Raw genomic sequence first — 23,546 nt, forward strand, 5'->3', positions numbered from 1 at the left:
GAATTAATTCTCTCCTGCTAAAATTATAGGTTCGAGAATCACAATGAAATGCAACTTGATCAAAGTTTACAGTAATTTCAATGTAAATCTTAGTTAAAACATAAATAAATTAACATGCTCTTAACGATAAGTATAACCCACAGGCCAGATAAATGCAATATTTATGCAATATATGAAGCATGCAACATCATCTGGTTAGAATGCCACAATGTAATTACTTGCCCTACCAGCAATATATGATGTACAAGAGATGATGTCACATGCTTCATATGCTGCAGAAATATTGCACTTATCTGGCCTGAGTATTATATGCAAGTACAACAAAGTATACATCTCTTTGGAGGCTGAACATATGTTCACAAGTCAACAAATGGAGATTCCCATTCATTCCCCGTGCCAACAGTCTAGTAATCCCACACACACTTACATTATACATAAATGATATTATTTATTACAAGAAAATATCTCCAAAATTCACAGGGCGCCTGAAGAAAAATCCTGGGTTTAACTTGCGCTAAAAAGATGGCAAATTATAGTCAAAATTATTCATTCAAAACATATTATTTATACTGAAAACTGGGAATGGAACAAACAAGGTGCATGGAGCTTAACACTTTCTTTATTGTATTTGATGATCGTAATTTGCAGTGTTTAGACTAATTACACAGACCAGAATAGAGAATACCTGTATGCAATCAATATCATAAATAAGGTAAAAGACAGAAAGAAACCTGCATCTGGATCAGGAATTAATCATTTCTAGGTCCATCCAAACACCACAGGAACAGTTTCATTCTTTCCCTGGCTTAACCTGCTCGCTTGTTGAAGTTGATTGGCAAACAAAGTGTTTCACACACTTTCACCTGTTTCTTGATCAATATGTCCATATGTTACTCCTTTGTTCAGTGTAGCAATAACTTCTATACAAACACAATATCGGAGATTGGAATTTAAAGAAAGAACTGTCTTCCTCCACTTTGGTGCACACATTTAAGCCACCGCTTGTCCACATGCATCACCTCAGAGTTTTGCTGTAAAAAAAAATGGTCATCTGGCAATTCAGCAGGGCAGAAGAGTTTGACTATATAGTTCAGGCATCCGCAATAATGCTGGAAAATGTCACAGAATGAGATCCATTTTGGTGAAACAACTGTGCAAGAGTTGAGTCCTGAGTTGTGGTTGTATTTCACTGTAGCATGCTTTGTCAGAGAATTAATTTTTGATTGATTATTTTTCTGTTTATTTCTGCCAATGCCACAGAAAATACAAAGGCCCTTTCATCTGAAAGACTGGCATATACATCACCTTCTTTTTCTTGTCTTTCTGAAAAAACAAAAAACATAGTAAATAACGATCAAGGCCAAAGGAAAGCAGCTTTTCCAACAATCTAAATCTTACATTATCAACTTCTTCATCTAACCCCACCCTTCCAAAACTGAATGGTACATAATCACATTATTAATAACCAGACTGCCAGAACTCAGAGCACTTCCATCGACTACGTGGGGGAGGAAAGAAGGCCAATTGTGAATTCAATCAGTGTGGGAAACTTCCTAAATAGCTGCTCTCTTTATTTTCCATCTGTAACTGAAAAAAAAAAGTTCTCTGGTTTCATTAAAAGGAAATAAAAAGCAAAAAAACAACTAAAACTAGTATGTGGTTAGGATTAAACATTCCCTTGGCACTGCTCAAGGAAAAACAATACTTTCATGCAGCATTTCACAACTCCAGGGTTTGCGCATTTCATTAATAGCGGTGCAATTCTGGGCCTCAAATTTTGTTGGAGCAGGATATTTATTTTATACTCCAGCTACAATATTACCTAAATGTACCCAAAAGTCGGTATGAAAGCATGACTAATATTCGGCAACATCTGGGCAGCTTTACAAATGTTACTGCACAGCTGAAATGCTGAACCTTCTTAGAAATTCATGTGAAAACCAATCAATTTTAGACAGAAAACATGCAATGACAATATGCAATGCAGCACGGTAGCATTGTGGATAGCACAATTGCTTCACAGCTCCAGGGTCCCAGGTTCAATTCCGGCTTGGGTCACTGTCTGTGTGGAGTCTGCACATCCTCCCCGTATCTGCGTGGGTTTCCTCCGGGTGCTCCGGTTTCCTCCCACTGTCCAAAGATGTGCAGGTTAGGTGGATTGGCCATGATAAATTGCCCTTAGTGTCCAAAATTGCCCTTAGTGTCCAAAATTGCCCTTAGTGTTGGGTGGGGTTACTGGGTTGTGGGGATAGGGTGGAGGTGTTGACCTTGGGTAGGGTGCTCTTTCCAAGAGCCAGTGCAGACTCGATGGGCCAAATGGTCTCCTTCTGCACTGTAAATTCTATGATAATCTATGTCATGAATCTAGACCAAAGAATAAAACCACAAACACTACCCAGAATTTATTAACCTTTTCACTGTTTGACTTATGATCTTAGCTTGATATTTTTGTCGGGCCAGCCTGCATGGCCAAAAAGAGATGGTTCTGTTCAATTTATGCAGAAAAAAATAACTTGAATGACTGATTAGGGATTTAGACAAAATAGAGAGTAAACGTATTTAAAATGTTTGGATCCCAGATATGAAAAATATACACATATGCAGCTCCATTTGGGGGACTCCATTAATGCTAATTTATTCAGCATACAATATGATTTTTTAAAAAAATCTTTAAGTGGTGGTGTTGACGACAGGGTGCCGGGTGGTATGTGACTATTCTTCAGCACCTATCGAGAGAATGCCCAAAGATCCTATATTTTTACATAACTTCTCAACAACATCCCGAGGGACTGTCTGCCACTTACTGCTTGGCCCAATGGTTATGTATTCAAATTGTTTTGTAGCAATAAGAAGTGTATATCTTTTACTGCAAGTCTGTTTGCAATTTTTTTTTTAAAAGACACAGACATACACCTGTAATTTTCCACACAACTGATCAGTGAGCGTCACCAAGCTTTTCTCCACAGAGAGAGAGAGAAGAAGGTGAATGGCTGTAGGGTCATCATGGGCCCTTTCACAAAAGGAAAAGATGTTGTCACAAAGTTTGGATATTTACAAACCATTTATTAGTGGGAAAAAAGGAAGCCAAACGTGATTAGTACACATTAAATTTCTATAAATACAGTTTTGAAGAACAGAAAACCAAATGAAAGATGTCAAGTGTTTTCAGAATTTCCAAATCACTTAGCCTTCCATTTTTGTTGGAAGTGAAAAACTATTTTTTAAGATAAAACTGAAATGCATCACAGTCATTTTCACAAGAAACTTGTATATTCAGCAGCAATGAAAAGATTAGTTATTAATACAATGATTTCCATACAAATCAGTTGGACTGCCAGCACATTTTCAGCAGGTTTTACTGATACAAGTGCAACTCAATATTTATTTTGGCAAAAACACACCGGCAGTCTTGGATTAGTTGCAGAAATTTCTGATAAACTAAAACTGGGTTTTGCCAATCTTCCCAGACTGGAGAACCATTATATCCAGCTCTCACCACTGAACATTAATTAATTATGAAGAGAGTAATGTTGAACCCCCTCAATTAGCAAAGACCAAAACTTAACAGAACAATAACCCAGATTTAATCCTCAATTAACCAGTCATTACAAGGGTAACAACAACATATTACAATAGGCTGCCCCATCCCAACGACAGTCTAACAATGCTCCCGGAGTTGCTGGCTTATGTTTCCAAGGACAGCCCAGATCTTCTGGTACCTACTGATTCTTTACGAGAAACTGACAGAACCTGGTTAGAATTTTTGCCCCTGCTCTAAGCAAGGCCAATCGTAGCATGTCCACCATGTACTGAACAGCAACGGATTGAACCATCTGCAAATTTCAACATCGCACACCACACCCCGGAACCACAAGTATTTTCACCTTTCTCATCATCGTGTTTTTTGCTAGGGGTGGTCTTGGGTCGCCCTCGTCGCCGTCGAATCTGCTCAGACTGACTGTCTGATCTGGGACGTTTCCTGTTTTCCAAATCTTTGTTAGGAGAAGAATTTGCTTTCTCACGCCGTGCCCTTTCTGTTCTCCTTCTCTTAGCTGCTGACTTGTTGTCTATCACAAAATAAAGGTTTGTTAAATCCCATCAGACCCGCTGTACAGCAAATAGTCTAACGTTTACATTCCATTAAAATGAAGCATTCAGACACATATTAGCTTCAAGTCCTTTCAAAAACCAAAGCTGCCCAGTTATGATCAGTCTTGAATTCAGATGCCATCTCTGCCTATAGCATATAAACACAACCATGGTGGCAGCAATAATCATTGGAGGTTAGCTGCTAATATAGCAAATTCCCTTTAGGATTTCAGAACTTGTGTTCAAATTTCAAATGCTAGATTAGAATCTCACTCACCACAATCTTGTTAAAACAGGACTATAAAAGGAAGCAAGGAAGCAGCAGAATATATAATTATTTAAATCCTGCAAATTCTTGGGCTATACCCAAAAATCCAAATTTAAAATGATTGATTAATGAATCCTGCCTGCCCTTTTGCATGACATATTTACTCGAGGATTTCTACTACAGTAATTTAAAAATACATATTTGATAATCTATATATCTTAATCTAAATCTCCTGCCATATTTCCATGATAGATGTCTTTATTTACATGTATTATGGATACTGCCTTTATCAATGTCACACTGTAAATTCCGCCTCTCTCTAATGGGTAGCACCACCACTGGCAGGAGGATGTAATTACAACATTTCGAGCTACATAGCCATTTACCATAACATATATATTATAGAAATATTTTAAAAATAAAAAAAGGACTACATAGCCATATTTCAAGTTTAGAATAACCTAAACATACAAGGAACTGCATAGTAACGGCCCTAATAAGAAAGGATTCCTGTCAAAGCACTGCTGCCCAAGAGAGTTGTTCAGTGTCCTAGGTTATCAAGTTGTATTTAGCAATCAACGCGAATTAGGTCATCCAAGTAAACAACTCCAAAAAGAATTGCATGTGTCATTGTTTATGGAACATCTGAATGGAGAAACATTTTGCTCTAAGGAATAGTGAACAATACAAAGGGCAGGCTTACTGCAGAAAGTAGTGTTGTCCACATCGTGCTCAATTGACATATCTGCTAAACAGGTGCCATAAGTGTCTGCTTGTGCTTTCACAAATATAAATAATCACCCCAAAAACAATCTACAGGTGGCCAATGACACTAAAAGGTGTACACGTCATATCATATAGCACAAAATGAGACTAATACTAATAGCAAGTGATAGTGTTTCATTGCTGTTAGCAAGTAATAGATAAACAGGCATATTCCTATTTTCAACTAAAAATATTTGAGAGACAGCAAATATATTGAAGATCGAGACTCAAAAGAAAAAGGAGCAGCTAAGACCATTTTGAAAATAAGACTATGAGACTAAGGGCCCAAATACCACCATGCTATCAATCTTGTTCAAACAAAAGGCAGGGCCATATATCTATCCTTCAAGTTCACCATCAGTAATTAACCCCATGAGTTTGATGCCCTGGAACTTTCTGGCACACAATTAATAAATGTCAGTAGACCATGTGTGAAGCAATTGGATAGATATAAGTATAATGTTCTGGACATTACCTAGAGATCACTAATTTTTTTTAAAAATTGAGTACCCAATTCATTTTTTCCAATTAAAGGGCAATTTAGCGTGGCCAATCCACCTATCTTGTGGGTTGTGGGACCGAAACCCACACAAACACGGGAGAATGTGCAAACTCCACACAGACAGAGACCCAGAGCCGGTATTGAATCTGGGACCTCGGCGCTGTGAGACAGCAGTGCTAACCGTGGCCACCGTGCTGTCCACCTAGAGATCACTAATAACTCAGTAAACACTAGTGCCTTCTTGCTACCATTCAGGTTATTTGCCAAAAGTCACCCAACGACTTTTACTCAAAATTGAACTTCTCGATGCCAACCCAGCAGATATGGACACCATCAGAGGCTACCAAATCAAATCGAGATCTTTCTGAACCCAGCAATGAAATTTAGAAATCATCAGCCCTTAAATCATCCTCTGTCTTTCGAATCATCCTCTGTCTTTCTGATCGAATGGACATCAGGTGCATAGTTTATGGCAACCTCAGCTACAAATCTGTGCCACCTGAAGACTCATTAATGTAAAGCTTTCCAGGCTGGCCTCCCATCCTTCACAGTACGATATATAAAAGTGTTGAGATGTAATGGCGAATGTATGTACACTAAACCTTAGCAAGGCCATTCAAGCATGGTGATGAGTAAGAGACACTTCCAAAGAAGGAGGAAAGGATATAGAGAGTAAAAGCTGGTGAATAACTGAATTTACTTCACCCTCTTTTACGTACTAGCGTTGAAACATGATAATAGAGGCAACAGAGGAGACAATAGAGGCAGTAAAGGAGGCAATAGAGTGGAGACAGTACAGGTACACGCCGATAAATCCCAGTATGGAAAATACAAATATGAAGAGAGATTTGAAAAATTAAAGTTGTTTTGTTAGACGAGGCGATTAAGAGGCAATTTAATAAAGATATTTAAAGGCATCAATGGATAGGTCAGAAAGGATAGGACAGAGTAGCTAAGAAAGGCTGTTTCCAGTAATTAATGGGGATCTAGAATAAAGGCACAGATATGAGGTGAGGGTTAATCTTTTTATTTTATAGGAGATCATGAAATGTAGGAATGCACTTCCAATCTTAATAACTGAAGATGATACTCTATCTTTAAGAGTAGGTGTCTAGGTAGTTGGGGGAAAGGAGAATTAAAGGAATATGGAAGAGAGCGGGGACATAAGTTTAGGATTACTGCTCATATGGAAGATAAACAACAGTGGCTGGAATGGCCAAAAGCTTTTATTATTCTATGTTTTTTTCAGTCCTTAAATGTAATTTTTGTGTTTTTAGTAAAAGCTTGTTTAACTGATTAAAGGACAGCAAGGGCAGCACAGTAGTTAGCACAGTTGCTTCACAGCTCCAGGGTCGAATCCCGGCTTGGGTCACTGTCTGTGCAGAGTGTGCACGTTCTCCCCGTGTCTGCGTGGGTTTCCTCCAGGTGCTCCGGTTTCCTCCCACAGTCCAAAGATGTGCAGGTTAGGTGGATTGGCCATGCTAAATTGCCCTTCGTGTCTAAAAAGGTTAGGTGGGGTTACTGGGATGGGGTGGCGGTGTGGGTTTATGTGAGATGCTCTTTCCAAGGGCCGGTGCAGACTCGATGGGCCGAATAGCCTCCTTCGGCACTGTAAATTCAATGATTCTATGAAGACGACTTGCAACACCAGCTTAAAGTCCAACAGGTTTGTTTTGAATCACAAGCTTTCGAAGCGCAGCTCCACTCACCAGATTAAGGAGCTACGCTCCGAAAACTAGTGATTCGAAACAAACCTGTTGGACTTTAACCTGGTGTTGTAAGACTTCTTACTGTGCCCACCCCAGTCCAATGCCGACATCTCCACATCATGATTATAGGACAGCAGTGCTGTATTGGCCTTTTACTACCACCATAGGTGGCACGATGGCACAATAATTAGCACTGCTGCCTCGCCTCACAGCACTAGGGGTCTGGGTTTGATTCTGTCGTGGGTGACTGCCTTGTGTGGAGTTTGCATTTTCTCCCCTTGTGTGTGTGTTTCCTCATGGTGTACTGGTTTCCTTCTACAGACCAAAGATGTGCAGGTTAGGTGCCCCTCCAAGCCACTCACCATCCTGACGTGGAAATATACTGCCGTTCCTTCATTGTCACTGGGTCAAAGTCCTGAAACTTCCTCCTTAACAGCACTGTGGGTGTACCTACACCACATGGACTGCAGCGGTTTAAGAAGGCAGATCACCAGAGGGCAATTAGGGACAGACAATGAATGCTGGCCTTGCCAGTGAAGCCCACATCCCTTGAATGAATAAAGAAGGTATATAAAGACAATGTAGAGCTGTAAATGGATCCCTACTAGCACCAGAATAAGGCAAATTAGAACATTTACATTTTGATCAGTACCTGATCAGTCTTGTGCACCACCTGCCTTTATTTAAAAATAATCCTTATTGTCACAAGTAGAATTACATTAACACTGCACTGAAGTTACTGTGAAAAGCCTCTAGTTGCCAGATTCTGGCGCCTGTGCGGGTACGCAGAGGGAGAATTCAGAATGTTCAAATTACCTAACAAGCACGTCTTTCGGGTCTTATGGGAGGAAACCGGAGCACCCAGAGGAAACCCATGCAGACACAGGGAGAATGTGCAGACTCCACACAGACAGTGACCCAAGCCAGGAATGGAACCTGGGACCCTGGAGCTGTGAAGCAACAGTGCTAACCACTGTGCTATCATGCCACCTTGTTCTAGTCATTAGTGGAAAGTAAAAGAATGAATGTGACCGAACAGATGAGGGAAAAAAAATGCAAGCACAACTAGATGAGAGAGTGAGAGAGAGTGAAAGACAGATTGCATCAGTGAATGCAGAATGTTGCACTTTTGTTTTGGATATGCAAAACATTATTTTTCAACATGCAAAAGTACTTTTATGGTGGTACACATCTGGCCTGGAAATTAAAATTACCAGTGCTTCACAATTTGCAAAGTTATATGATTGGAAAACAAAGGCAGCGAGTGAGTTGGACTGAAAAGAATTAGAATTTCTGGCTTCAAAGGAACAAGTTACTTTTGTCTCAGCAGAAGAACAGTACGTACCACATCATGTGGTATTATTTTAATACAGGTCATCAAATTTACAGCAACCCCGCGCGGGAGCTCCATTATCAATTTTTCAAAACCACATACCTTATAATAACAGATCAAAATAATCTTAAAGAGAGCTCTTACTGCTGAACACATCGACTTGCAACTAAAATAGTTGAACACTTTACAATTGTTGATATTCCCTGATAAAAATAACTTGCATCTTTATATTGAATCTTTAACATAAAATATAAACAACCACCCAGAATATTTCATGAAATGTAATCAGACACTAACCCAAAGGAATAATTAGGAGGGCAGTCTAAAAGTCTGGTCTGCGGGTACATTTGAAGGAGGTCTTAAAGAATAGCAGGAAGATGGAGAAGCAGAGAGATTTTAGGGAAAACATTCCAGAATGTAGAATCTAGCTGACTAAAGATATGGATTCCAATGTTGGGACAATAGAATGGGATGCACAAGAGGTGAGAGTTGGAGGAAGGCAAAATTCTCAAATGACCGCAGGACTGAAGGCATTTTGGAGATAGTGAGGGATGATTCAATGAAAGAGATTTAAACATCAGGATAAGAATTTTAAATTGGTAGATTTTGGCATCCAGAAGCAATTAGATCAGTAAACACAGGATTGCCTGCAAGGAAGACTTGGTACAGGATAGAACATAGAGAGCTTTGCTGTAACAAACTTGTTTATGGAGGGTGAAACATGGCGGTCCATCAGCAGATTGGAATAGTGGAATCTGGGGCAAAAAAGCATGTTTGATGGCTTCAAAAGCAAAGGCAGGGTGGGGGGCAGAAATTGGAGTCCTAGTGACAGAGAAAACTTAGTTAATGGTTAAATAGCAGGGTAAACTTTGCAAACAGTTGGAGATAGTGGCTAAAGTGAGAGGTGGAATGTGTGGCAAGGATTTGTGGATTGCGATGGAAGCCAAAGACGCTAGTTAAGATCCTTTTGATGTTTGACTTGATAAACCTACATCCGATCCAGGCCTGGATATTGAATAAAGAGTCTGAAAACAGATGCAGTGAAGCAGTTGAAAGAAACAGAGATAGGTGTTGTCGGTACAAATGTTCAGACTCACTCATTGTTGGGTCTTTTTCAACTTGTAGATGGGGTACTAACCAAAGGGTCAGTGACCAAGCTCGTGCTTATTTAATAATCATGCTTTGTGACCTTAAATTTCCTTTCGTAGTATAACGCATTCATTACATGCTATATTACTCATACAATTATGGCACAAATCATCAATAAGCCATTAGAAACAGTACAGGAGATCCAGTAACATAGCAACTTGTGATGCAAGATGATCATATAATGACTGTGCGTTTCAGAACTGCACCTCTAACTCACAGCTGGAGGCTGACAAACATGGTCCAATTTGCAAACTCCCCTCGTCAAACAACAATTAAACGTAAAATGTCCATTTTGTTTATAATTAGACTCAGGAACCTTAAAGAAGGGCAGCTGCACTTTACCAGAAGGAGACATTGTGTTTTGGCCAAACCCTTTGCTTAAAAGAGGGGCTCTGTCCCCTTATGTTCCAACAGCCGAAATGACAGAGCAACAAAAGCAATTTGTAATGTAAGGACGATGATAAATGTGTGCAGCTTACTCATTCCTTTTCTTCCCCACCCCGCACAGTAATTACAGCTCAGCAGACTGACAAGTTTTTAAAATCATCATTTACCTAAATTAGGTGGTGGTGATTTCTCAGACTGCTTGGCATTCAGAAGTCTTCTACTTATAAAAATGAATCCACAAGGGCATGATTTACAGGCAACTGGAATCTGAAAAATTAAACAATTGAAATTAGATGGCGTTTCCTTGCAGTAGTCCATCTCAGTCAACAGTTCAATCACAAGGGATTAAAGAAAACACCTTCACGTCTGTGACCGCTTTTGCTAGGAATTTTATTTTTAAAACACACAACCTGATATAAAAAAAACATTCAACAATGCCGGTACTTTCTTTTAAAATATCTAACTCATCAAAAAGATTGCGGAGTAACCGATGCATTAAATATTCACTATTTCCAGTGAAAAAAAGATTATATACTGGGCAAGGCAGTTTGCCAAGAATGCAGTCTTTTACATTTTCCTTTTGATGGCGGACTGACACATCTCTTACGCAAATGTTTCTAAGAATTGGCGTCCGTCCCACATGAAACAATTGGGGCAAAGCGTTAACATAATCAAACTGCGGTAACGCCACCGAACTAATTAAGCTGAAAGTCGAGGCGGTTGTGAAGGCAATTTGAAGGCAGAACGCTCCATTTACGCATTTTGAAAGTCTAGGCGTAAACCCATGAATGTCTCCGTTGTGATGAAGCCTTTTGGCAACTGCTCAGCACTTTAGCAGTATTCCTGTCTGTGAGAAACTGCCTGCGCTGCATATGCCACATGACAACAAAGATTAAATTCTATTTTTTTTTAAAGTCTCAAAATGCCGAATGTCTCTCCCCCTCAAAAAAAAATCAAAGTTTATTTACGAATAAACTCCACGAATAGGAGGCTGAGAACGCGGCTATTTATCAACGTGGAAGTAATATGTAATTTCGCAAATCTGGTACATTCGGCTGACGCCGAAACATTTTAATCACTTTCAGATGAAAGACATTTTGCTCAAGGCTGTATTCCGCAATCATTTCCAGCTCAAATTCCATCCTTTTATTGTCTTGCATTTCCCATGTAGAATACGTGACCATATCCCAGCAAAAAACAAGATGTTGGGGTTTTTTTTGGTGGGGGGGCGGTTGATATTATGCAATATTCCCCCACGCCTAAAGCTTGCTGGAAGATCCAATAGTGATCCAAGGTGCAGATTTAAAATTAATAAAACTACATGGCGTCAGCAGCGAGGTCGCATGAAAAATAAAATGGAAAATAGGAGGCCAGTGTTTCTGAATGATGCTTCAAACAAAAAAATAAGACCACCTCAATAATGCACCCTATCAAATCGCACAAAGAAAGCCTCGCTCCTCAGTGCTAAACGCGAAGTGAATGAGAAACACACACTAATGTTTCCAGTCTGAGATATCCCACCTGTTGGTCACATTCCGGACATGCTTTCGTTGCCATTTTTGTAACTTTCTTCGCTTTATTTGCAGCCATTTTCGGGCTTTGCTTGCGGTCTCCGATTCACCGGGGCTGTCCGTGATAAAAAACTTCGAGTGGAACTTCATTACAACTCCAGAGTAACAATGTATCCGGCTGCCAGCGCTCGCGCGCGAGCCCAGCAGCGACCCGCGCGGCAACCCGACAGCGGGCGGCAGCACGTAGCTCCGCCCCCGGGCCGCCAGAGCGCGCACACCGCACCCGGAAGCGTCCTGCAGCATTGTCTGTTTCTTTGGCTCCAATGCCCGATCCCTCCTATTTGCAGAATGAGAGGCTAATTGTACCTGACCAACATTGCTCAAAATCAAAACTCTGAAGGAGACTCACACGGACTCGAAAAGTGTAGCTCTGTTTCTCTCCCCGCACACGCTGCCGACCTGCTGAGTTTTTCTAGCACCTTTTGTTATGTTTAATTATGCTAATGCCACACGCCATACATGATCATGTTACACATATTAGAAATAATCTCTTTTTACTACATCTCCTCCCCCCACCCACCCCCCGCCCCACCCCCAGTACTACCGCTGTGTAGGGGGCCACTTTAGCTCTAGTTGACTGGATGGTTATTTAATAATAATCTTATTTAGTGTCACAAGTAGGCTTACATTAACACTGCAATCAAGTTACTGTGAAAATCCCCTAGTCGCCACACTCCGGCGACTGTTCAGCACATTCTGGGCGAAATTCTCCCGGCGTCGGAGGCCGCTCCTCGCCCCCTATTCTTCCACCCCCATGGGGCTAGGTTACGCACGCCGGGCCTTGGCGCCACGTCAAAGCAGCGCCACGTAAATTACGCGGCCAGCGACGCATACATGATGTAACCCGCATATGCGCAGGTTAGCCGGCGCCAACCCGAGCATGCGAGATTGCCGTCCTCCCCAGGGGCGCCCCGCAAAACATGGAGGATTGATCTTGCGGGGCGGTGGAGGAAAAGAGTGCGTCCTTTAGAGACGCCAGCCCGCCGATCGGTAGGCACCGTTCAGGACTTGTGGGAGGAAACCGGAGCACCTAGAGGAAACCCACACAGACACAGAGAACGTGCAGACTCCACACAGTAACGCAAGCCAGGAATCGAACTCAGGTCCCTTACGCTGTGAAGCATCAGCACTAACCACTGTGCCCATCAGAAAGAGGCCAACAGCGCGGATTCAATTTCCGTACCCGCTGAGGTTATTCATGAAGTTATCCCCGCCTTCTCAACCTTGTGCCTTGCGGGAAGTGTGATCCTCAGGTTAAATCCCACCACCAGCCAGTTCTCCCCCCGAAAGCAGCCCATGGTCATTGGGACTATGGCGACTGAATACTGCTGTACAGATGCTGCGTTCCTGCTCAGGTACTGCTTCCAGTGATTAACCTTCAGGATCTTGAGTTCATAATCAACAGAGAAATCTACATTTGCTGAAAATACATACAACTAGAACAGAAAATGAAAACAAATGGCTGGAACACCTCAGCAGGTCAGTTGGCATCTGTGGGGCGAGATTCAGGTGACCTTGCATCAGAACTGTAAGAAACAGAAAATATTGGCTGTGGAAGGAACAAGTTTAAGGATTCAGGTTTAAATCCTTCAACAGACAGACAAGATATTGTAGACGTCATTTAAAAAGGATCACTAAAAATCGGGAGGGTAAACTAAAGCATGCGCTTTAAAGCTTTTTAAAGCAAACTACTCTGGATGCTCAAATATGAAATAAAAGGAGAAAGTTCTGGAAATACTCAGCAGGTCAGGTGGCATAGGTGGAGAGATAAACTGAGCTAATGTTTCAGCTCACAGTTTTCCAGCATGTTCTGTTTTTATTATCAGGTTATTGCTTGGTTAAAGATGATGAATCACTGGGCAGCACGGAGGCTCAGTGGTTAGCACTGCTGCCTCCCAGTGCCACGGACCCGGGTTCGATCCCAGCCCCAGGTCACTGTCCGTGTGGAGTTTGCACATTTTCCCCGTGTCTGCGTGGGTCTCACCCCCACAACCCAAAAAGATGTGCAGTTTGTCTCTTATCGGCAGTACTCACATTCGTTTGAAAAAAATATATCATGCGTTCTATGTATTGCCCCCAATCGTCAGTACCTGCGTTAAAAGATTCCAGTTTCCAATACGCGGCATTTTGTCGGTTAGTAGTGGGGCCTTCCAAAGCTAGACTGGGCACGCAGCAACCGGTGTCGACTGCGGCCCCATCCCATCCTCATCGCCAATGTTGAATCCCCAGTAAGCAGAATGCACAGATGATAAGTAGACATTAACGAACACGGTTTATTACAATACAAATCCAAAACTCCTCCACTTCCCTAAGGGTCTCCTTCCCCAATCTACACCCAGGCCGGGATTTGTATGCAAGCTGGAGCTCTCCTTGTTAAGGGGAAGCCCTGTCCCCTTAACGTATTTCGGGGATGTCATGGGAAACCATATGGTCCTGATTCTGGGACCTCCATTGTGGTTATAACAGGTAGTTTAAAGAAGACAGACAAAGAGGGTAAGAACTGTGAAAGTGAGTGGAGGAAGACAGGAATGATTAAATGACAAAAGTAATAATGCCTCAAGGATTGTAGTGCGAGGTGGCGATATTAATGGAAGTACAAAGACAAAAGACGGTTAAGGGGATAATTATAGCAGGATGAGGTGGACGAGCGAAGGATGCAAAATTTGCCAAAGGGAAAGCACCCACAAGGTATAAATGAGGTAAATGGTATACCCCATGGACCAGTACCCCTGTATCTTAAGTTGAAAGTAGAAGTAAATTGCATTTAGGGCCCTGGACAATTGAAAGGAACAGATGAAAGGGCAGGTAGTGTATCTTGTGCACTTAGATTGCAAGGTATAGGTGTGGCTGATGGTAAAACTCTACAATATCCAGAATGCTCGACATGATAATGTTTTGTTTTAGCGACACCTTGCTAAGCTTCATCGATCTGCTGAGGACAAGAAAAATAAGCATTTTTTTCCAACATTAACAATGATGACATTTATGTAGCTGTGTTATTCTTAGAATAGTGCATAATTTTTAATCAGGTTACATTTGTATTCAAAAATTAACATTTATATTGGCTGCAGTACAATTCAATGGGGTGAATCTTTGTGTAAGGTTTGAGAATCATACATTAAGAGTTCCGACAGCTGGTACTGGTAAGCAGCAACACAGTGGTTGCAATTAATTGCCATTGTCTGTTTTGTCCCAGTTCATTAAACTTCCAAAAATGTAGACGACCCTTTGGGGAGATGTGTTGTTTTCATTTAGGGCTTGCAGTTTTTCAGTGTTCGTCAGAGACAGTTACCTGTATTTTGCTTTTGTGTTGCTATAACGCTTATCAAGTTCATGCATATACTGTAGTTAAAACAAAAGACTTCTGTTTAAACATGGAGAAAGTGGGTCATTAATTTGCGTTACATAATAGGATACCTGTAGTATGCTAGTGTTATCAATGCCCGATGTTGCTCAAATGGTGATGACAGAAAGTGTTACACATTATTGCTTCTATATTTGTTAATGCTGGCAGGTCACTAGAAGCCACAAAGACAATGGACCCAATGGGATAGGTCCCATCCAATTTTCCATCCCAACCCACTAAGATAAACAGATGAAACACAAGACAAAAATCATTACCTAAGTGTTATCATAGGAACATAGGTGTAGGAGTAGGCCATTAAGCCCATCGAGCCTGCTCCACCATTCAATACTTTCATGGTTGATCATCCACTCCAATGCTTTTTTCCCACACTATTCTCATTCCCTTGACATCATTGATCTTTAGAAATCTGCCAATTTCTGCTTAAAACATAATCAATGACTGAGTTTCCATAGCCCTCAGGGTACAAAATTCCAAAGATTCACAATCCTCATCTCGGTTCCTAAGTGGCTTCCCCTTATTTTGAATTTATGTCCCCTGGTTTGAAACTCCCCAACTAGGGGATACATCTTACCTGCATTGACCCTGACTGGCCCTTTAAGTATTTTGTAGGTTTCAATGAGATCACCACTCATTCTTCAAAACTTGAGAAAATACAGGTCCAGTTTCCCCACCCAATTACCCAATAGAGTAATCCCGCCATCCTGGGCAGCTGACACAATGCATGTTTCTCTTAACTACACACAACTTTAAAAAAAAAATCTTCATGCATTCATGGGATGTGAGAATTGCGAGCAATGTTGCACATCCCTAATTGCCCTCAAGAATGTGTGGTGAGTCACTTTCTTGAACCACTACAGCCCATATAGTGTAGGAGGACAAATGGTGCTTTTAGGAAGGAAGTTCTAAGATTTTGACATGGTGAAGGAACCATGATAAAGTTCCAGGTCAGGAAGGTATGTGACTTAGAATGGAACTTGCAGGCGGAGGTATTCCCATGCATCTGCTGCCCTTGTTTTTCTAAGTGGTAGCATCTTGTATGTGGTATACACTGTCCCCACTGTGGGTCATGGGAATGAATATTTTAGGTGGTGGATGGGGTGCCGATCAAGCGGGCTGCTTTGTTCTTGATGGTGTGGAGCTTTTTGGATGAAATTGGCACTGCACTCACCCAGGCAAGTGGACACAGTATTTCATCACACTCCAGACTTGTGCCTTGTAGATGATGGACAGGCTTTGGGAGTGAGGCATTGGCTTTCTCATCACAGAATCCCCTGCTTCTGACCTGCTCTTGTAGCCACAGTATTTATATGGGTGGTCCACTTAAGTTTCTGGTCAATGGTAACTCCCAGGATGTTGATGGTGGAGGAGTCAGCAATGCCACTGAATATCAAGAGGATATGGTTAGATTGTTTCTCATTGGAGATGATCACTGCCTGGCACTTATATAGTGCAAATGTCACTGCCACTTATAAGCTCAAACTTGAGTGTTATCCAAATCTTGCTGCATGGGCTGCATCAGTATCTGAGTATCTGGCACTGGACCCTTTGTACCCATCAGCAATTGGACAGAATGAAGCATCTGAGGGTGGTTGCACCGAGAACACTACCCGAGGAACGTCAGTGGCAATGACCTGAAGCAGAGATGATTGGCCTCCCAGCTCCAACAAGTGGTAGGCTTTCCCCTTGATTCCCATTGACTTCAATTTGCTAAGACTCCTTGGTGGCGCCCTAGGTCAAATGCTGCCTTAATGTCAAGGACAGTTACTTTCACTCACCCCTTCAATTCAGCTCTTTTGTCAATATTTGATCCAAGGTTGTAATGAGGTCTGGAGCTCTGCTGGGACTCAAATTGAGCATCACTAAACAGGTTATTGCTGAACAAATGTCACTTGATAGCACTGTCAATGACACCTTCTATTATTTTGATGCTGATTGTGAGTAAACTGATGGGGCAGTAATTGGCTGGATTGGATTTGTCCTGCTTTCAGTAGACAGGATATTCTTGGACAATTGTCCACATTGTTGGGTAGATGCCTGTGTTGTATAATAATAATAATAATAATTGCTTATTGTCACAAGTAGGCTTCAATTAAGTTCCTGTGAAAAGCTCCTGGTCGCCACATTCCGGCATCTGTTCGGGGAGGCCGGTACGGGAATTGAACCCGCGCTGCTGGCCTTGTTCTGCATTACAAGCCAGCTGTTTAGCTCACTGTGCTAAACCAGCCCCTGTTATAGTTGGGCTGGACCAGCTGGGCAAGGTCACAGCTACTTCTGGAGCACAAGTCTTCAGTACTACAGCCAGGATGTTGTTTAGGGCCCATAGCCTTTGTTCTGCCATTTCTTAATATCATGTAGTGTGAATCAAATTGGCTGACGACTGGAATCGGTGATGTCAGGGACCTCGGGAGGACGCTGAGATAGATCGTTCAGTCAAAGCTTCTAGCTGAAAATGAGTGCAAGTTCTTTAGCTTGTCTTTCACACTAATGTGCCAGGCTCTACCATCATTGAGGATGGAGATGTTTGTAGAGACACTTCCCCGGGTTAGTTGTTTAATTGTCTACAACTGGATATGGTAGTGCAGCAGAGCTTTGATCTGTCCATTGGTTATGGGATTGCTTAGCTCTGTTTGTCACATACTGCTTCTACTATTTAGCATGCATGTAGTCCTGTGTTGTAGCGTCACCAGGGTGGCACTTCACTTTTAAGTAAGCCTACTGCTGCTCTTTGCATGCTTATCTACACTCCTCATTGAACCAGGGTTGTTCTCCTGGCTTGTGGTAGTGTGGCCCTTTAGGGGGCGAGTTCCCGGAGGGTCATGTGATCTGTCAGCTAATCAGGTCGGAGTACACGAATCCTGGGGCTGAGAGCAGCTTTTCCTTGCCAGATTGGAGTCTGGCGTCATGGAGCACGGGAGCCTTTATCTCACTCTCACTCTCTGTAAATAGTTACTTACCTTAAAAAAAACGTTTATTATTTGATCGACTGGCGATCGCCAATGTTCCAGGATACTACAATAGTGATAGAGCGAGGAATATACCAGACCATGAGGTTACAGATTGTGGTCAACACAATTCTGCTGATGTTGATGGGCCACCATGCTTCACGTATGCCCAGTTCTGATTTGCTGGGCCTGTTCTCAATCTATCCCATTTAGTGTGGTGGTTGTGCGGCACAATACAATGAAGGGTGACCTTAGTGTGACGGTGGGACTTTGTCTCCACAAGGACTGTGCAGTGGTCACTCTGACCATACCGTCATGGACAAACACATTTGCAACAGGTAGATTGGTGAAGGTGAAGTCAAGTAAATTTTTCCCTCTTGTTGGTTTTCTCACCATCTGGCACAGGCTCAGTCTAGCAGCTATGCCCAAGATCTTTGTACAGTAGCCAGGTCAAAACATTCCTCCCGACTTCCGGTTGCGGTGATGCGGAGCTAAGCCGCACGTTCGGAAGCTCCCGCTAATTTCGGTCTTTTGGGCTCTTTAAGGGCCCGTAGTGGCGCTGGTTAGACTTTTCCCGGTGTGGGAACACATCTGCTGCGCCTATCTGCTGGTGGATGGACTGGACCAGGAGCGGGGCGGTCAGAAAATCGGCTTTGGAGCAAAGAAAGGTGCGAGGCAGGAAGAACAAGATGGTGGCGGGCGGGGAACTGGCAGCGTGGCAGCAGTAGGCACAGGAGCAGCAGGAGCTGCTTCAGCGCTGCTTCAGAGAGCTGAAAGCTGAGCTGCTGGAAACGCTTAGGGCCTCACTGGATAAGCTCATGGCGACTCAGACAGCTCAGGGTGCAGAGATCCGCGAGTTACAGCAAAAGGCCTCGGAGAACGAGGATGAAATCCTAGGCCTGGCAGTGAAGGTGGAGTCGCACGAGGCACTGCACAAGAAATGGCAAGCGAGGATGGAGGAAATGAAGAACCACTCGCAGCGGAAGAACTTGCGAATCCTGGGCCTCCCGGAGGGGCTGGAGGGATCGGACCTGGGGGCCTATGTGGTCTTGATGCTGAACTCGCTAATGGGAGCGGGGTCCTTCCAAGGGCCGTTGGAGCTGGAGGGGGCCCATCGAGTGTTGGTGAGAAAGCCCAGGCCGAACAAGCCACCAAGGGCGGTGCTGGTCCGTTTTCACCGATTCGTTGACCGAGAATGTGTGCTGAGATGAGCTAAAAAGGAGAGGAGCAGCAGGTGGGAGTACGCAGAGATCCGGATTTATCAGGACTGGAGCGCGGAGGTGGCGAAGAAAAGGGCTGGTTTTAACCGGTCGAAAGCAGTGCTGCACAAGAGAGGGGTGAAGTTTGGCCTGTTACAGCCGGCACGCCTCTGGGTCACTTATAAAGATCGCCAGTACTATTTTGACTCCCCGGAAGAGGCCTGGGCCTTTGTCCAGTCAGAGAAGCTGGACTCGAACTGAGGATTGAGGGGGGGTTGGAGACTGATGTACATTGTCCGGAGGCTCTGTTCTCCCTTGTAGTTCTCTGTTGGTTTTTTCTATTTTTGGTGTTTTTCTGTTATTTATTTCTGTTCCTTTCTCTCTGGTGGAAAGCTGGGGGGATGTTTTGTAGGCCCGTTGGGACGTGCGCCTTTTTCTTTCCCGCGTTTTGGGTCGAGGGGCGGGGTTTAAGTTGGAAGCACGGGCTTTTCCCGCGTTGGAGGCGGAATGGGAGGGGTCTGTACCGGTTGGGGGGAATGGTGGTTGGATTATACCGGGGGGGGGGTCGTTGGGGTGGCGGGAGCAGCCGGGGTCAGCAGGAGTCGGATGACTTACGGAAGTACGATGAGAGGGGCAACGCAGCTAGAGGGGGCTGTAGCTGGGGGAGGGGGGGGGGGGGGGGGGAGGAGGGGGGGGGGGGGATGGGGGTGTTGGGGGAGGGGGGAGTACCGGTTGCTGCTGGAAGGGCTGAACGGGAACAGATGGTGTTGGGGGGGGGGGGGTCGAGAGGGGGATCTGCCACCATGGGGAACGGGCCGCGTGGGTACTGCAGGCACATGGTGAGCCGAGGGAGAGTTATGGCTGACCGGCGCAGAGGGAGGGGGAATAGCCCCCCGATTCGGCTGGTCACATGGAATGTAAGGGGGCTGAATGGGCCGGTCAAGCGGGCCTGGGTGATTGCGCAATTGAAGGGGCTAGGGGCGGATGACATTAAGCTGAGAAGAGGGTGGGTTGGATAAGTGTTCCATTCGGGGTTAGATGCGAGGAACCGGGGTGTGTCGATTTTGGTGGGAAAGAGTTTGCCGTTTGTGGTGTTGTGCGTGGTGGCGGATAGCTGTGGCAGATACATAATGGTGAGCGGTAGACTCCAAAGGGAACGGGTGGTGCTGGTTAATGTGTACGCCCCAAATTGGGACGATGCAGGTTTCATGTGGCGCATGCAGGGCCGGATTCCAGATCTTGAGACGGGGGGTTTGATATTGGGAGGAGATTTTAATACAGTGCTGGACCCAGCACTGGATCGTTCTAGGTCCAGGACCAGTAAGAAGCCGGCGGCGGCCACAGTGCTGATGGGGTTCATGGACCAGATGAGAGCGGTGGACCCTTGGAGGTTTATGAGGCCGGGGGGTAGGGAGTTTTCGTTCTTCTCCCATGTACATAAGGCTTACTCCCGGATTGACTTTTATGTCTTCAGCAGGGCGTTGATTCCGAGGGTGGTCGGGGCGGAGTATTCGGCGATAACCATATCAGACCACGCTCCGCATTGGGTGGACCTGGAGCTGGGGGAGGGGAAGGGTCAACGCCCGCTGTGGAGGTTAGAGGTGGGGCTGCTGTCGAACGAGGGGGTATGTGGGCGGGTCCGGAGGTGTATAGAGGGGTATTTGGAAACTAATGACAATGGGGAGGTGCAGGTGGGGGTGGTCTGGGAGGCGTTGAAGGCGGTGGTTAGGGGGGGAGCTGATTTCTATTAGGGCACACAGGGAGAGGGGGGAGAAAAAGGAGAGGGAGAGGTTGGTGGAAGAAATGGTAAGGGTGGACAGGAGGTACGCGGAGGTCCCGGAAGTTTTTGAGGAAGCGTCGTAGTCTCCAAGCGGAGTTTGATATATTGACCACCCGGAAAGCAGAGGCGCAGTGGAGGAGGGCGCAATGGGCGGTACATGAGTACGGGGAGAAGGCGAGTCGGATGCTGGCCCACCAGCTCCGGAAGCGCGAGGCGGCGAGGGAGATAGGCGGAGTTAGGGACGGAGGAGGGAGTCTGTTGCGGAGTGCAAGGGGCATTAACGGTGTGTTCAGGACCTTCTATGAGGAGTTATATCGGTCAGTGCGCCCTGGGGAGGAGGGTGGGATGGACCGCTTTTTGGACAAGCTGGAGTTCCGAGAGTAGGGGAGGAGCGGGCGGAGGTTCTGGGGGCGCCAGTCGAGTTGGAGGAGCTGGCCAATGCGATGGGGAGTGTGCAGTCAGGGAAGGCACCGGGGCCTGATGGGTTCCCAATGGAATTTTATAAGTTTTCGGACCTGTTGGGCCCTGTTAGTGAGGACCCTGAACGAGGCAAGGGAGGGGGGGGCCTTGCCCCCGACGATGTCGAGGGCATTAATTTAATTGATTTTGAAGCGGGATAAGGACCCCCTCCAGTGTGGGTCTTACAGGCCGATCTCGCTCCTCAATGTGGACGCGAAGCTGCTGGCCAAGATACTGGCCAGGAGGGTGGAGGAAGTGGTCCCGCAGGTCATTCATGGGGTCCAAACGGGTTTTGTGAAGGGGAGGCAGCTCAATGTCAATGTGCGGCGGCTTCTTAACGTCATAATGATGCCGGCGGTAGACGGGGAGGCGGAGATAGTGGCATCGAAGGATGCGGAGGAAGCTTTTGACAGGGTGGAGTGGAGCTACCTGTGAGAGGTATTGAGGAGATTTGGGTTTGGTGAGGGATTTATTAGGTGGGTGAAGCTGTTGTATAATGCTCCGGTGGCGAGCGTGGTGACGAATGGGAAGAGGTCGGAGAACTTTCGGTTGTACTGGCGGACGAGGCAGGGGTGCCCCCTGTCTCCTCTGCTGTTCGCGTTGGCGATCGAACCCCTGGCCATGGCGCTGAGGGAATCGAGGAACTGGAGGGGGTTTGTGCGGGGGGGGGGGGGGGGGGGGGGGGGGGGTGCACTGGCTGTCACTGTACGCGGACAGTTTGTTGCTGTACTTTGCAGATCCGGCGGGGGGGATGCCAGAGGTGATGAGGATTCTGGGGAAGTTTGGAGACTTCCCTGGCTATCAGCTCAATGTGGGGAAGAGCGAGCTGTTTGTGGTGCATATAGGGGACCAGGAGAATGAGATAGGGGAGCTCCCGCTGAAAAGGGTAGAGAGGCAGAGAGGAGCTTCAGATACCTGGGGGTCTAGATGGCAGGGAGCTGGGGGGCCCTGCATAGGTTAAACTTTACGAGGCTGGTGGAGCAGGTGGAGGAGGAGTTCAGGAGGTTGGATGTGTTGCCACTCTCCCTAGCGGGCAGGGTCCAGTCGGTTAAGATGACGGTGCTCCCGAGGTTTCTGTTCCTCTTCCAGTGTTTATCCATTAAGATCCCGAAGGCTTTCTTTAGGAGGGTCAGCAGGAGTATTACGGGGTTTGTGTGGGTGCAGAAGACCCCGAGGGTGAGGAGGGTATTTTTGGAGCGAGGTAGGGAAGTGGGTGGGTTGTCGCTGCCCAACCTGTGTGGGTATTACTGGGCTGCGAACGTGGCGATGATTCGTAGGTGGGTGATGGAGGGGGAGGGAGCCGCATGGAAGAGGATGGAGGCGGCGTCCTGTGTGGGCACGAGCTTAGAGGCGCTGGTGACGGCCCCATTGCCGCTCCCCCCCGCAAGGTACTCTACGAGTCCAGTAGTGGTGGCTACCCTCAAAGTCTGGGGGCAGTGGAGTGGCATAGGGGGAAGTGAAGGCCTCAGTTTGGTCCCCGATATGGGGGAACCACCGGTTTGTGCCAGGGAGGATAGATGGAGGGTTTTTGAGCTGGCATAGGTCAGGTATCAGACGGATGGGGAACCTCTTCCTCGACGGGAAGTTTGCGACCTTAGAGGAGTTGGAGGGGAAGTGGGGTCTCCCCCCAGGGAATTCCTTTAGGTATATGCAGATTAGGGCATTTGTTAGGCGGCAGGTGGCATAGTTTCCGCTATTGCCGCCAAGGGGGGTTCAGGACAGGGTGCTCTCGGGGACATGGGTCGGTGAGGGTAGGATCTCTGCAATTTATCAGGTGATGCAGGAGGGGGAGGAGGCCTCGGTGGAAGAGCTGAAAGCGAAGTGGGAGGAGGAGCTGGGAGAGGAGATTGAGGAGGGGACGTGGGCGGACGCCCTGGGGAGGGTGAATTCCTCCTCCTCTTGCGCGCGGCTTAGTTCAATCCAACTAAAGGTGCTGCATTGGGCGCATATGACTGGGGCCAGGCTGAGCCGGTTCTTTGGGGGAGAGGACAGGTTTGGCAGGTGTTCGGGGAGCCCAGAGAATCAC

The 23,546-nt window shown here is 45.4% G+C and overlaps 1 protein-coding gene across 2 annotated transcripts; it reads right to left on the reverse strand.

Moving 5' to 3' along the window:
- Positions 1 to 599: 599 nt before the first annotated feature.
- Positions 600 to 11,948, reverse strand: c9h16orf87 (chromosome 9 C16orf87 homolog). 2 transcript variants are annotated; one of them, XM_038806641.1, is made up of 4 exons: positions 11,724 to 11,948; positions 10,370 to 10,469; positions 3,885 to 4,067; positions 600 to 1,319 (listed from the first exon to the last, which is right to left on the reverse strand). In XM_038806641.1, the coding sequence occupies exons 1-4, from the start codon at positions 11,790 to 11,792 to the stop codon at positions 1,240 to 1,242; spliced, it is 432 nt and encodes a 143-aa protein (XP_038662569.1). In that variant the 5' UTR covers positions 11,793 to 11,948; the 3' UTR covers positions 600 to 1,239. The 2 variants fall into 2 exon arrangements, with proteins under 2 accessions (XP_038662569.1, XP_038662568.1); XM_038806640.1 differs by having other exon boundaries at positions 600 to 1,323.
- Between the last annotated feature and the right edge of the window lie 11,598 nt (positions 11,949 to 23,546).

This window comes from Scyliorhinus canicula, chromosome 9, assembly GCF_902713615.1.
Source record: "Scyliorhinus canicula chromosome 9, sScyCan1.1, whole genome shotgun sequence".
NCBI classification, from domain to species: Eukaryota; Metazoa; Chordata; class Chondrichthyes; order Carcharhiniformes; family Scyliorhinidae; genus Scyliorhinus; species Scyliorhinus canicula.